This window comes from Sorex fumeus, unplaced genomic scaffold (assembly GCF_029834395.1).
Source record: "Sorex fumeus unplaced genomic scaffold, SorFum_2.1 ptg000036l, whole genome shotgun sequence".
Taxonomy (NCBI): domain Eukaryota; kingdom Metazoa; phylum Chordata; class Mammalia; order Eulipotyphla; family Soricidae; genus Sorex; species Sorex fumeus.
Genome location: NW_026606093.1, coordinates 894,186 through 909,595, shown reverse-complemented (window position 1 = coordinate 909,595; position 15,410 = coordinate 894,186). Strand labels below are relative to the sequence as shown.

The 15,410-nt window shown below is 44.4% G+C and overlaps 1 protein-coding gene across 1 annotated transcript in view; it reads left to right on the top strand.

The window, feature by feature from the left end:
- The window catches only part of LOC130027164 (RNA polymerase II-associated protein 3-like), a 60,036-nt gene that overhangs the window by 26,514 nt on the left and 18,112 nt on the right, over positions 1 to 15,410 (top strand). The window contains exons 9-12 of the mRNA XM_056117801.1: positions 2,593 to 2,720; positions 5,919 to 6,040; positions 8,478 to 8,548; positions 8,654 to 8,755. Coding sequence (XP_055973776.1) covers positions 2,593 to 2,720; positions 5,919 to 6,040; positions 8,478 to 8,548; positions 8,654 to 8,755 — 423 coding nt within the window. The remainder of the gene's footprint in view (positions 1 to 2,592; positions 2,721 to 5,918; positions 6,041 to 8,477; positions 8,549 to 8,653; positions 8,756 to 15,410) is intronic.

Here is a 15,410-nt window from a genome sequence, read left to right as displayed (position 1 = left end):
CAAGATTTATTTATGCATCTTTGGATCGTGGTCAGTTAGTGAGCTTAGATGGCGCCAAAGATAGTTCATGGGCGTGACTGCCAGGGGCCTGGAAGAACAGAGAGATGGGGGAGGTGGCCTATTCCCACTCCATGAGAGCCTGGAGATTTTATTCACAAAACCCGTATGCCTGAGTTTTCAACAGATTCATTCCTGGACAAGGCTTGTCCCGAGCCTGTGGGGTCCAGTGGTGAGCATGGAGGCAGTTGGGTTCTGGAGTGTTTTGGCTGCCGGGGCTCTTTTTGGGCAAGTGGTGGGTTCAACTGCCCCTCCTCCGGGGTGCCCCGAATGAGACTCTGTCTGGTGTGGGGTCTGCTTCAGGCATTCAATGTTCCGACACTAGTCCCACCACTGTGTGACGTTCCCTTCACCAATGTCCCATCCACCACCACCCCCTCCCTGTTCCCTTAGCAGATACAAAATTATTTATTTTGCTTGTTACGACCATTGTCTCACAGTGGTGTTACTAAAGTCATTTCTAAGGCTTTACTCAACTGTTCGGTGCCAGTTGAGCCTTCTGCATGAATGTTTTCACTCACTGAACTTAGTGGGCTTCTGTGCAACTTTCCCACCTAATTTGCTGTGCTCCTACTGGGCTGTCTGTCAGTGCTGTGAAGTTTGGAGTCTCCAGGGGCCGTGAAACTGGGGTGATTTAGCAACTTGCCATCTCTTTGGGGTTTGCTGTGGAGCTGGGCCATTGATTTGCCAGAGGGATTTGGTCGAAGGCAGGGACTCGGCCTGCCCCCCTCCCAGTAAGGCTCCAGAGATCCCGGCCCGGAGACAGAGCCTATCTCTGAGCCTATGACTGAGCCGTATCTCTCTTAAGCTTAGTCCTGGAGCTGGGCTGTTTGTATGCTGGAGGATTTGGGTTCACCACTCGTTGCAAGCTGAGCTTCAGTACCTCGGCCAGCTAGGATATGAAGGCATCTACTGCCCCTATGACCTGCTGCAAGGAAGGTGGGCAGGGCTGCTTCGAGGCTGTGCTGCTGCCTCTTCACGCCCTCGCCACTGCTCCAGGTGCCCCAGACACCCTCTGGGTGTCTTGGGAAACTTAGGCCTAACCCCCTTCCCTGGGGCCTAATGTGAATCACAGTTCTTATATTAAGATTCTTAGTTTTCGGGGGGGCATTGGGCCCGACTCTGGTGCTCAGGTCTCACTCCTGGAGGTGCTCGGGGGACTCTTAGGTGGTGCTGGGGCTCATACCATATGCAAAATAAGCACCTTCATCTCTGTATTTTCTCTAGCCCTGTAATTTTTTTCGCTCCTGAGCTATCTAGAAAAACTGGGTTGAGATTTAGTTTAGTAAAAATTAGTTGAAAATGAGTTGAGATTTAATTTAGCTTTTCAGGGATGCACAGAGGATTCCTAATACATTCTATGGAATGTTTGTTGGTTGTGATGTCTCTGTGACTGAGGCCACTGAGATAGTACAAGAACTGAGGCACATGGCTTGTGTGTGGTCATCCCTGGTTCCGTCTCTGGTGATAACCTGGTTCAAGCCTTGCTGGGTGTGGCCCTGGGGACCCCCAGCATCACCTGGGTGGTCTGCGTAGTCCTCAGCACCATAGGGCCCAAGCAGCAGCAGTCTCAGGCCTTCACATCAATCCCCCAGCCCAGTTTGTGGAGCAACTCAGGGAGGGTCCCCGCCTTCCCCAAACATTACAGTCAGATCAGGGTGTACAGCCCAGAGGTGGAACATATGCTGCCCATTCTGGAACTGTTGCTTTCACATGGATTATTGGAGCTGTGAAGTACTGTGATAGCTTCTTGTTTAACTTTAACAGTGTCTCTCACAATGTTATTTGCACCGATGGAAGAATGCCTGGGGGCACCGGAGAAATCCCGCAGGGGATAAGGTGTTTCGTGGTTCAATCCCTAGCGCCACATTTGATCCCCTGACCTTTACCAGGAGTGATCCCTGAGCAGAGAGCCAAGAGTCAGCCCTGAGCACCTGCCAAGTTATAGCCCCAAACTAAAGTCACAGACAATAAAAATAATTGTTGGGGCTGGATAGTCTGGGGGGGAGGGTGAGGCACTTGCCTTGTATGTGGCTGGCTGGTTTAATCCGTGGTTGGTATGCCATTGGTCCCCTAATACTGGTCTCCCAGTCACTACCAGGAGTGTCCTCTAAGGGGCCAGAGGGATACCACAGTGCGTGGGGAGTTTGCCTTGCATATGGCCGACCAGGGTGTGATCCCCTATAGTCCCCAAGCACTGGAGTAATTTCTGAGTACAGAGCCAGGAGTAACCCCTTAGCATTGCCAGGTGTGACCCCAAAAAAGCCCCCATCAGCCCCCCAAAATAGTGTCTCCTGAGTATTGATACCCATCAATATTGGCTCCAATCTCTCCTAACAATGTAATGATTAATGTTGCACGTTAATATAGTAGTAGTCTTTCAAAAAAAATTTAGTTAGGAACTGAATTATTAGGAATCACAGTAGAACTTATTAATAATGAGTGTCCTTGTGTTTTTTAAGATTTGGATTTGACTACACTCTTTGTTGCATATAAACACATTTTTTCCCTTTATTCTTTTCTCCACAATTACAGGGAAATATATTTTTCAAAGAGGGAAAATATGAAAGAGCAATTGAGTGCTATACTCAAGGAATAGCAGCAGATGGCGCCAATGCTCTTCTTCCTGCTAATAGAGCGATGGCCTATCTGAAGATTCAGAAGTGAGTATTGGTTCCACTTAGCTGCTTTTCAGAATGAAAACCAAGTTTTATCTAACCAAAAAGCTATAAATTACTCCTGTTGTGGTTGAGAGGGAGAAAGGTAAGTGTGTGTTTGTACTAAGGACTTAGTACATAGTGAAGGGTAGTTCTCTATAACATGTCCCCCCTTTTAGTAGTCTGGTACTAGACATTTTAATTGTGTTTTGTTTTGGGGCCACACCCAGCAGTACTTAGGGCGCTCTCCTGTTCCGTACTCGGAAGTCACTGCTGGCAGGCTCCAGGGACCACATGGGATGTTGGGGATTGAAACCCAGTTGACCACCTGCAAACCAAACACCTGCCCGCTGTACTGTAACTTTGTCCGCCCCCACTCCCCATTTTAATAGTTTCAGTAGTTTTGTATGTCTTGGACATTGGTGATTTTAAAATAGTTTTTAGCAGCAGAACCTTTGGGCAAGTAGTCAGTGGAGAAGTGTCATGGTCATACTTGTCTGGCTGGAGGCATTGATCGCTGTCTTGATGCACTTGGTCACGTGTGCATTGAAAGCTCGGCCCTGTGGCTTCAGCGTTTGCTCAGGAATTTCAAGCTAGACGGTAGCATAATATCTGTTTTGGTTTTGACTTTTGGCTTGGGGGCCAAACCCTGTGCTCCACAGGGACTTCTCTTTGCCTGGTGCCCAGGGCTTGCTCTTCCTGCTACTTCGGGGATGTGCAGTGCCTGGGGCTGGACCTGAGACTTTCATCCGCTTGTACTCCAGCCTTTGAGCTGTCTCCACAGGAACTGTCTTCTAGGTCTTTGTGTATCTTGTAATGACGCTTCACATACTAGTGACCAAAAACTGAAGGGCCATGAGCCGTGGTGTTTAAGTTAACAACAACAGCAATAACCTAAAGGAAACGGGATGTAGCTCACCGGTAGAGCACTTGCCTTGCATATATGAAGCCCTTCATTCCATTCCCAGTATTAGAAAAAGTGTGTGGTTTCTGGGGGGATGAAACGGAGGAAATCAAAAAAAGTTAACCTGGTGGTGCTCAGGGAAAAGTACTGATTCCGACTCAGGAATTCCTCCTGGAGGTGTTCAGGGCACCATTGGGGTGCTAGGGATCGAATCTGGCAAACGGCCTATCTGCTGTCCTCTCTCTCCAGCCCCCACCCCCATATATTATAAATAGGCACTCTAAACTATTTGTTGTGCTATTATCCCTTGGCCGCATGGCATACCTTTCTCAGAACAATATTTTTCTTTATTATATAAAATTGTATGTAATACATCGTTTCTAACAATATATCTAGGATTACAAAAAAAATCAAGTTACACTGAAGTAGAGTTATAAAGAATATTAAGATTTTGGTATAGTGATGTGTACTATTCCCCCTTGCCCCCCCCTTCCCATATTATGAAATGAGAAACTAAGCAGGCTGCAGCTAAAATAAAGCTAAAAATCTCTTTAAAATCAGGACCGTAAATGTTGGGGTGATTGTTAGCATATGTTCTCCAGTTCATTGACTAATGGAGGCAATAGGGAATGAATGCCCAAAGGCAACTGAGGTAGGTGATCGTGTAAATAGTGACAAGCTCTGACCTCATTCTTGGACCTGAGTCTGCTCGGGTCAGAGCTGCTCGGGGTCGGCCAGCTGTGTGGCTGAGTGTCTCCAGGCGGGAACTCTGCAGTCAGATACAACAGCAGGTTCAGTGACTTTGGGAATTCTGAAATGGTGATGTACAGAAATAATATTCTCGGTCACCTTTCACAATTGTAAAGTAGTCTAAAAATATTTTTTTAATTAGGGACAGTCCTAATTTACTACTATGGTGTTGTCTATATTTGCAATTGAAACAAAGTTTGTGTGAAGGTTAGTGAAAATTAAGGCTGTAGTTTTTCCCACCCAAGTTTTCAGATCTCTCAAATGACCTGTCAGGTTGGGAATCCTTAGCCTGTCCTAAAAGTAAATTTGGTTGTATATTTAACCATAGACATTATTTTGATTAGGGTAGAGATCATTGCATGTCTTCCTATCCTAGTTTCTGAAAATATTGACTTGCTATTTAAGAACCGTGCATTGGTTTGAAATTTTCAGATCTTAATTTTGACTAATACTAAGAATAATATCTTAGATAAGAAATTGTTTTCATTTATGAGTTTCAGGAAAGGGTAAGGAATAAAGAGTTGAGGGGCCAGAGCGATGGCACAGCGGGGAGGACCCTTGCCTTGGGGACGGCTTACCTGGGTTTGGTCCTCACTGCCCGGAGTAATTCCGGAGTGCAGAGCCACAGATAATCCCTAAGTGTTGCCGAGTGTGGCCTGGAAACCAAAAGAAAGGGAAAAAAGGAAAGAAAGAAAGAGGCTGGGAGGTGGCTCAGAGGGCGAAACACGCTCTACCTCTCTGGCGGCACGATGTTCCCTACCAGGAGTGCCCCTTGAGCACTGAACTGGGAGTCCCTGAACACTGCTGAGTGGGGTTTTTTATTTGGAGGGGGTGTCACACCCGGTGAAGCTCAGGGTTTAGTTCTGGCTCTGCGTTTGGGAATTCTCCAGGTGCCTCTCAGGGACCCTGTGGATCCCAGGGATAGAACCTGGGTCGGCCACGTGTAAGGCGAGCGCCTTACCCACTATACAATATCTCTGACCCCAAATTCAAAAGTTTTACAGACTGCTTTTGCTTAGGTGTTGCATTCTAGAAGTGAATAGCTGTTTTATTAAAAAACAGTTGCCAATTAGCCATTGCAGGTGCAGTACGTAAATGTTGCATTGAGTATTGGAAGGCAGTAAGTAGACTGCTGGCTTTGGTATTCTTCTGTCCTTCCCGTTTCATCATCATCCTCTTCCCTGGCCGTGTCCTTTCAAGATTGGGCGAGTGAAAAATGAGAACAGCGTGGGCTGGAGAAGGGAGATCTTGGTACAGGGGTTAGGGTGCTGCTTTCTCTGCACCCCAGCTGGATCCCAGGCACCATCAATGTTCCCTTGAGCAGCAGCATCAGTCGGCCTGGAGTCAAACTAAAATCGGCCTGTGTGGTCCAACTCCCCACCCTCCCCACCCCGAAAGGATTAAAAAGTAGTCTTTCCTTCATTCACAGATTCGGAATTTGGTCATTGAAATGATATGCATGATTTTCACATGAAAATGTTTTCTATTACTTTGCTGCAGTTGGTGTGTTTATTTGATGAGCAGTTTCCCCTGCTGGTTATTTTTAATAGGTATGAAGAAGCCGAGAAAGATTGCACGCAAGCGATTTCTTTAGATGGCTCATACTCTAAAGCTTTTGCCAGAAGAGGAACTGCAAGGACATTTTTGGGCAAGTTAATTGAAGCCAAGGAAGGTATGACTTTTGTAACAATTGTCACTCATCCTCAGGGAGCCCCCAAGTTACGGAAAAAAGGCATTTACAGAGCTTTTCCACAGTTCAAAGGTGAAGAACTTGAACCTGGAAAAGTGCCCTTTCTTTCAGCTTAGGACACGATTATGTTTGTAGATTTAAAAAAATACAGCTTTCATAAGAAGCTAGTAATATGCAGTTGAGTCTGACTAATATAAATGAAAATTAGTGAAAAAATCTGATTTTAGGAGAGAAAGAAATCAAGTAAATGGTAGGAATGAAAAGAACAAAAATAGTAGTGAGAGATGGAAAATAATGTGAATCAGTAATAATGTTTCTTTTTTATTGTTAGAGATAGTTAGGATCCACTTTTAGAAATCAGATTGTCGGGGATGGAGCAATAGTACAGCGGGTAGGGTGTTTGCCTCGCACGCGGTGGACCTGGGTTCGATTCCTAGCATCTCATATGGTCCCCTGAGTACCACCAAGAGTAATTCCTGAGTGCAAAGCCAGGAGTAAGCCCTGTGCATCGCCGGGTGTGACTCAAAAGCCAAAAAAAAAAAAAAAAAAAAAAAAAGAAAGAAAGAAAGAAGAAAGAAAGAAAGAAAGAAATCAGATTGTCCATATCTGTCAGACTCAGTTTGCTTTTGTCAATTATGTTTTCTTTTTTATTTCTGCTCCTTCGTTTCATCTGTCTTCAGGTTGAACTTGCTGTCTTTCTAAGTTCTTGACATAAATACCTAAATATGTGAATTTTAGCCTTTTTTTCTGATGTACACCAGTAAATGTGGCATGTCCTCTCCAGGCCTGGATTCAGTTGGGACCCATGTATTTTTATTGTGGTTAATTTTACTTAACACAAAATAGACCATTTTTGCCATTTCTAAGTGTACAGTTCAGTGGTATTAGGTATATTTACACTATTGAGCAAATTTTTAAGATTATTGATTGTCGGGGCTGGAGGGATAGCACAGCGGGTAGGGCATTTGCCTTGCACGCAGCCAACCCGGGTTCAATTCCCAGCATCCCATATGGTCCCCTGAGCACCGCCAGGAGTAATTGGAGTGCAGAGCCAGGAGTAACCCCTGTGCATTGCTGGGTGTGACCCCCCCTAAAAAAAGATTATTGATTGTTGAGGCAGTTTTTCCCTCTCAGCCCAGCAAGCTACCGAGAGAATCCCGCCCACATGGCAGAGCCTGGCAAGCTACCCCTGGCGTCTTCGATATGCCAAAAACAGTAACAATAACGGGTCTCATTGCCCTGACCCTGAAAGTTCCTCCAGTATGGCACGTTGGGAAAGACGAGTAAGGAGAGGCGGCTAAAATCTCAGGGCTGGGAACAATAGAGACGTTACTGGCGCCTGCTCGAGTAACTCGATGAACAATGGGGTGACAGTGACAGTGATTGCGATTAATTATTGAGAAGCTGTAACAACTCTCCACACCCAGAATGTTTTCATCACACCGTCTGAAGACTATTCCTGTATCTAAGCCCTCGCTTCTTAAACTGTTGGTTGTGACCCCTTGTAGGAGTTGCAAGCAGTTTTTAAAACGAAATTTTAAAGCAAATTTCTTGTGCTTTATTATCAGTAAATTTTTGATTTATATACCTGTGGTCATGTAGAAACTTCTCAGATGGTAAGGGTTCACAAGTGGAAAAAGTTAAAAAAAATAAAACCCAATGTAAGCAGTAATTCTTCTCTCTTTTCTCCTTTCAGCCCTGAAAATCATTCTGTTTTCTGTCTCTAGGAATTTGACTGCTCTTGGTATCATATGTATATGGAGAGAGAGAGAGAGAGAGCAAATTATACAACATTTGTTCTTTTGTGCCTGCCTGGCTTCTGTACTAAGCATAGTGTCTTCAGTGTTCGTTCATATAACCATAGATCAGAACTTAATTTTTTTTAAGACTGAGTAATATTCTATTATATAGAATTTTCATAGATTCTATCTTACGCTTGGTGAGTTACTTTGTAATTTGTGGGAGTTTTATAAAGTCATAACCTCTATGCCTCAATTAGCTAACCTGTAAAGTGTAATTAGAATTAGGGTCACATCATAATCCCTCTATAGCCACTGGACTAGCACTCAGTAAATGTTAATTTTTGATACTGAGCATTCTGAATATTTTACGAGATAAACATGGTGTGACTAATTAAATAGTGTCATGTATTGCCTAATGGCATCTTAGTGACGAGGGAACGGTGGCTCTTAAGCTGTGTCACATAGTCTTAAACTGTATTTAGTTTGCGTAATTATGTTGATGACACTAATGATGGTACAGTGACAGCATCTGTGGTCACACAATGCCAGAATCACCCTGTGAGGCACTTCACAGGACAGCCTCCTGCTTAAGTTACGTGTGACTGTGAACATGGAGTTTACATGATGTTCTCCAGAAAATATCTTCTCTAATTATTATATTTAAAAATTTACTTTAGATTTTGAAACTGTTTTACTTTTGGAACCTGGAAATAAGCAAGCTGTAACTGAACTTTCCAAAATTAAAAAGGTATGGTACTCCCCCCAGATTGGTTTTATTTTCTGAAACACACTTATTGTTTACATAATTGACTTGCATATTATGGGTAGTCATGACTGCAAATTTTTCTCTAAGGAATTAATTGAGAAAGGACACTGGGACAATGTCTTTCTTGATTCAACACAAAGGCAGAATGTGATAAAGCCAATTGGTAATCCATCTCATCTTGGATCGGCTGTAAGTAAAGAACTTTTCTTTCGTTTCATTTTGCTTTCATTTCAAGTTGGAAACTGCTGAATGAACAAACTCTTAAACGTAATGTTGCAAGCTCTAGGACCGTTTTTAGAATCTTCAGAATTTTTAGGATTATTGATTATTTTAGGATAATGGAAGAAAATTAAGTTTATAATAGAGGGTTTTTTGGGGTTTTTTTGAGAATTTAACTCATTAAGAACAAAAAAAATTCTGGTCAGAAGAACATCGTGTGTGTGTGTGTGTGTGTGTGTGTGTGTGTTTTCCTTTTTCCATTTCTTTTTCACTTTATTTAAACTCTGGTTCACAAAGTTGTTCGTGGTGATTTGTTAAGGCATTCAACACTCCAACACCAGTCCAGCCACCATTGTTATAATAGAGGGCCTTAAGTGACTTTTAGCACTAAATTTAAATATTGATACATATTTTCTAATTTTGGGCTGGAGAGATAGCACAGTGGGTAGGGCGTTTGCCTTGCACGTGGCCAACCCAGCCGACCCGGGTTCGATTCCTCCGCCCCTCTCGGAGAGCCCGGCAAGCTACCGAGAGTATCTCGCCCGCATGGCAAAGCCTGGCAAGCTCCCCGTGACATATTCGATATGCCAAACACAGTAACAAGCCTCACAATGTTATTGGGCCCGCTCGAGCAAATCGATGAACAATGGGGTGACAGTGACAGTGATTTTCTGATTTTCTAATTTTAAAGGAATTTGAAGTTATTGTACTTTCTATAATTGTTTTTTATTTTGTGACTATTTGAAATTAGTGTTATAGCCATTTATCATGTGTAGGGTTATATCTAAATTAGTGCTGCAGGCAAAAACCTAGTGTAGGCATAATTATTCTTGAAATTCTACCTTGCCTGGGATGAGAGAGATGGCTTAAGGCTTATGCCTTACTTGCAAGTATTCTGGATTAAGTCCCTGGCACAGGTGATTCCCTGAGCCCAGCAACTGGAATCGTCCCTGAGTACAGGCAGGTGTGTCCCAAAAAACAAACACGCAGTATAGGTTATTGTTTATGGCATAAATAGAGGCAGGTTTGTTTATTAATTGGTGTTTTTTGTTTTGTTTTCTCTTTTGGTGCTTAACTGCAAAGAGGAGCGGGCATGAATTTAGTGGTTTGTTTTGTTCTGAACTTTAAAGTTGTAGTAATTCGAAGCACATATGTATGTGACTGTTAACTTCTAACTTTTATGTATCGTATGTGAATTTTGAACTATAAAGCACATGGGAAAAACAACAGCTAACAAATCAAGTAATTGTGAAGCCATTATTTAAAAAATCACTAATCCAGGCCAAACTTTTATGGCGTTAGCTCTCCAGACGTGTGTGTCCTGCACAACCCATGACCGTGTCAGATCTGTGTGCCCCTCACAACTTACTATCCTGTCCTGCCCCAGAGGGGTCTGATAGGTTTTAAGCATTGATGGTGATTAACGAATTTCAATTTTAGAAGAGAGTCAGAGCAGATGGACTCATCAAACTCTTACAAAGGAAGAAGGTGTTTTCACAAAGTATAATTGTAGAAGTTTCCTTAATTTGATACCTTTCGGTGTCCCTTGTTTTGGGTCTGGGGGTGAGGGGGTCACACCCTGTGGTGCTCAGGGCTTATTCCTGGGTCTGCACTCAGGAATCACTCCTGGCGGTGCGTGAGGGACCAGATGGGATGCTGGGGATCTAACCCAGGGCAGCCGCATGTAAGGTGGCTTGCCCATTGTCACACCTTACCCATTGTACTATTCACTCCAACCACTTTTCAGTGGTTTTGTTGTTCATTCTTGAATTTTTGTGTGTTTGTTTTTTTGGCTACCCAGGAGCAATAGCACAGCGTAGGTCATTTGCCTTGCATGTGACCGACCTGGGTTCGGTTTCTCTGTCCCTCTTGGAGAGCCCAGCAAGCTGTGGAGAGCCTCCCACCTGCACGATAGAGCCTGACTACCCATGGCGTGTTCGAAATGCCAAACACAGTAACAACAAGTCTCACAATAGAGACGTTACTGGTGCCCGCTTGAGCAAATTGATGAACAACGGGACAACAGTGCTGACGTGCTACAGTGTTTTTTTGGGCTACACCCAAGCAGAGCTTATGGCTCTGGCAGACGTGGGGGACCATATGAGATGCTAGAAATTGAACGTGGGTTGGCTGCGTTCAAGACAAGCATCTTATCCACTGTACTGTCTTTCTGGTCACCAATTCTTGGCTTTTTAAAAAGGATAATATTTGGTTTTTTATCATAAGTTATACTCATCAAGACCCTGAAGGATCGGCTTGAGGCTCTTCGTGTTCCTAGAATAAACAGACGCCATTGGGCTACACTAGCTCGGGACAGGGGCAAATGGAGACGTTACTGGCGCTCGCTCGAGCAAATCAATGATTAACGGGAAGTCACGTGATCAAGTGATACTCGTTTTTATGTAGATTCCTTTGTGTTTTATAAAATTAAAGATGATTGTATATTAAGTCCGATTTAAACTTACATTTCTAAAGTGTTTCTTCACAACATTTCATTTTGTGGAATCTAACAAATTGTTAGATTTTTCTGTCCGTAGTTACCAAGACATTGCCGTTTGGCAAATACCTGTGCATGTAATGCTCTGTTACCAGTGTGCCTTCAGCAGCTGTTATAGATCTGGTCCTCTATTCCTCTACTGTAAAAGCCAGTTTATGTTAATTGTTGTGAAAATGACAAATTTAAATCTGGCAGGTTATCAAAATGAGACATTTCTATGAAATGAGAACTGTTCTGCATATTATCCAACACAATCATTGGGAAGGAAGAAAATATTTATTTACTTATTTACTTATTTATTTCGGTTTTGAGCCACACTTGACTTCGGCCTGTGAGCGCGGGGATGACTCCTGGTGGTGCCCAGGGGTTGAACTGGGTTTGGCTGGGTGGAGGTGAGCTTTGTAAGCCCTGTACTAGCTCTCCGGTAACAGTTCTCTGTAGTCAAAATCTGGACCTCATTTTGAAAAGCAGGAGATGCAGTTTGAGATTTAATGAGCCACACTTTATAAACTTTCCAATCTTGAATTAGTTGCCTAATTCCAAATTACTTTTTCTGCATTAGTTGAGAGTGATTCACAGGTTAGTTGAAATGGCAGGGAATTTTGTCCATTGATGTTGAGGCAGTTGAGGTGAAATGAGTGTTCACTTCTGCTTCTGTCACGCAGTTTGGAAACCGTCTTGTTGCTGGGGAAAGTGGTAAGGAAAGAACCTCGGGGGCTGGGGGCGGGGAGTGGAGACCTATGAAAGGACTTGACTGGAGTGAGGGGCGAGGCCAGGGCGATGTGTGCTGCGGCGGTTGGCAGCTCATAATGCATCTGGCAAGTCTGTCGCGAGAAGGAAGGAGAGCGGTGAGGTTGGCCCGCTGGGCCCGAGGGTTCCCTGATACATGGACGTTTCCTTGATCTCTGTTCTGTATCTGTTTCTTGGTTTGGGACCACGCCCATCAGTGCTCAGGTATCAACCCGCTGTATTATCTCTCCAGCTTCTAAAATGCTTTATTGATTTATTTTATTGTTTTGTTTTTGATCCTGGCGAGACTCAGTAGTTACTCCGGGCTCTGCACTAAGGAATTGTTACTGGAAATGCTCCGTGCTTAAGTATGCCACTAAATTTTATTAAAAGGGATGAAGTAAGCCTTTCGTGTTTCCTTTTTTTCTTTTTTTTTTCAGGAGGGCTGGAGGTGGGGGTATTCCCAAGCCATGTTAAGAGGCCTGCGGCCCCCAGGAGTTGAGTGAGGGGCCTGAGGGTACTCTGTTACTTGGTTCTTTAAGTGCTAGGCATTCCCTGGGCCACCCTGGTGGTGTTTGGGGATCTCAAGGGCTGCACCCTGTGATATTCAGAGGGATCAGGTGATGCTGGGATTGACCTTGAAGCCTCTACAAGCTCTGTGACCCGATAGTGGGATTTTTTGAGTTTTATTATTACTACTTTCAGCATCTGGACTTCCTCTCAGTCCCCTTAGCCATCAGCACCCACTTACTAGAGACCATCTATTAGAAAGTTAGAAATATGCTTACGAAACTGTCGTTAATGAAAGGATTAGTTTTAAACAAGACTGCCTTGGTTTAAATAAATATTGCCTGTTAGAAATGAGGCTTTTTAGTTTTTCTTCTTTAAATGGCAACATACATCCATTCTTGGTCAGTCCTTTTTGTTCTTGTGTTTGGGCCATACCCGGCAGCGTTCAGGGCTTCCTCTTGGCTCGGTGGTCAGGGCTCACTCCTGGCAGTGCTAAGGGGACCACATGGGGTGCCCGGGATCAGACCTGGGTCTTATGTGTGCGAGAAAAGTGTCCTACCTGTCTTGATAGAAAATTACTGCTACTGATATTTCTCAATAGAGACCTCAATTATTCATGATTAAAAGAGGACTGCTAACAGGATTCTGTCAGAAAATTTGCTATCATCTTTTGCATTTTTGTGCGTTTATCTAGTAACAGTCCTTACCATTAGGCCTTAGTTACGGGATAGAGTGGTTTTAGCATGGAAGTAATACATGTGTCAAAACTTAGTTTACTTAAGCTCTTGATTTGAATTCGGCAGTCTAGTCCCGGGGAGAGAGCTAAAGGGGCTGGAGCACGGGCCTGGCATGGACAGCACCCTGGGGGCAGCCCCTGACATGGCTTTGCCACCCACGAACTGCCAGACATGGCACCCCATTCTCCTCAGGAGGCGCCGTGTTCTCCTCCATTTCCACCGAGTCCAGCTGTGTGGTCGGAACGAACACTTGGAGTGCCTTCCGTTCCTTCCATGTATCACTGTATCACTGTCATCCTGTTGTTCATCAATTGTAACGTTTCCTTCGCCCTAGCCCTGAGATTTTAGGAAGTGCCACATTCAAGGCTCTTTCAGGGTCAGGAGAATGAGACCCGTCATTGTTACTGGTTTTGGGCCTGGTGAATACGCCACGGGAAGTTTGCCAGACTCTGCCGTGTGGGCAGGGTACTTTTGGTAGCCTGCCAGGTTCTCCAGAGTAAGAACAAGATGATAAGATATCACGCGGCACTTCAGGGTATGTTTCCCCTTTCCGGGACTGTGGCCCCTGTCCGCCTGAGATGTGTGCTGGGCATATTCTCTGTCCTGGGAATTCACCTTCTCTCCTGACCCTGAAATGTTCTTTCCCTTCCTTCAGTTCCCAAAATAACTTACCTTTTAAAAAGTATTTTTTCTTTTTGAGTCCAAAGGAAGAGAATTTTTTGTTTTGTTTTTGGTCTATACCTGGCATTGCGCTGGGCTTACTCCCAGCTCCGTGCTCAGGGGCCATTCCTGGTGGTGCTCGAGTGTGTATTTCCTGAAGGGCCGCAGCGCTCTTGTCTCTCCTGCCGCTTGTGTTCGGTGGTCTTGCGTGGTTTCCCTGACCCCAGGGAGGTCAATGGCGTTGGGCAGGCGAAGGAAGGACGCGGGTCAGGCTGGTCGGGATCAAGTGCGGTTCATTCCCATCTCCTCTCCATTCTCCTCTGGTTCTCTCTCTGGATCCCCCTGCTTCTCACTCCCTCTTCATTCTCACTCGCCCCCTTCTGATCTTACAGTCTTAGTTTATAAGCAATCACACAGGGAGGTGATACAAAGGTGGGTTGAGCATTAACAGGTCAACAGAGAGGGGTAAGACCACTCCTCCAGGAGATCGACTCAAGGACAAATCTCATCCAAGGAGATGACTCCGGATTACTAGGAGATTGCTGAAGGGCGGGATCCCATCCAGGGTGTGTGCTTTCTTCTTTCCTCAGCTAGTAATCCACTTGAATAGTTGTAGTAAATCTGCTTCTCCTATTTCTAGCAATATCTTCTGTATGAGCCCAGTAAGAGATGTATCAACTTAAAGTTTGGTTCTTCCTGAGGACATCTCATTGTATCCTCCAGACCAGAGTCCTCAGGCCAGGTTCGGCTTTCTTAACCCCAGCAGGGTCCTTAGTCAGGTACTTCTTCTTGGGTTATGACAGAGTTTGTCCTTGACTGTGCTCTTAACTTATGGTTAAGTATCATGGCACTTGGCCTGGCCCATTTCGTTGCCAGGGTAGCTCAGAGCTTGCCCTGGGTCCCTTTCGTCCCTTGTCGGGACCCTACTCTTGGGGGGCTAGGAACTAAGGGCAACTGAGTTGAGAAGGCAGATGCCCAAGAGTAAATATCATTCGGAGTCAGTTAACTCCCAAGTTACAGAAGCATAATATTAACTGTCTTGCTGTGTCCATACAAAAAGGACATTGCTTTAAAGTAAACTATGCAAGAGACGGAGAAAAGCAACGTTTCACTTACAATACAAGTTCAATGTCCTAGAAGGATCTGATCCTACAAGTTAACAGAATCTGATTAGGGAGAAAGGTGATTAGCTGGTTGGGGAGAGCACAGAGAAGAGCCTACAGATGAACAGCCTCGTATGTTTAGAGCTATACTCCGACACGCAGGAGTCATATGCTGTGCCTGGGGTCCAACCAGCGTCAGCTGATGCCAAGAAGATGGCTTGAGCCCCTTGGTGTCTCTCTGGGCCCCAAATGAGTATTTATTAAATGTGAAAGAGTATCCTGTAGAATTAAGAAACTGAAGATATTTATTCCCCTCATGATTGAAAGAGTGAATGCTAGTTATTAAAATAAAACACACCATGTCTAAGTCTTGCCAGCTTTAAAAACCT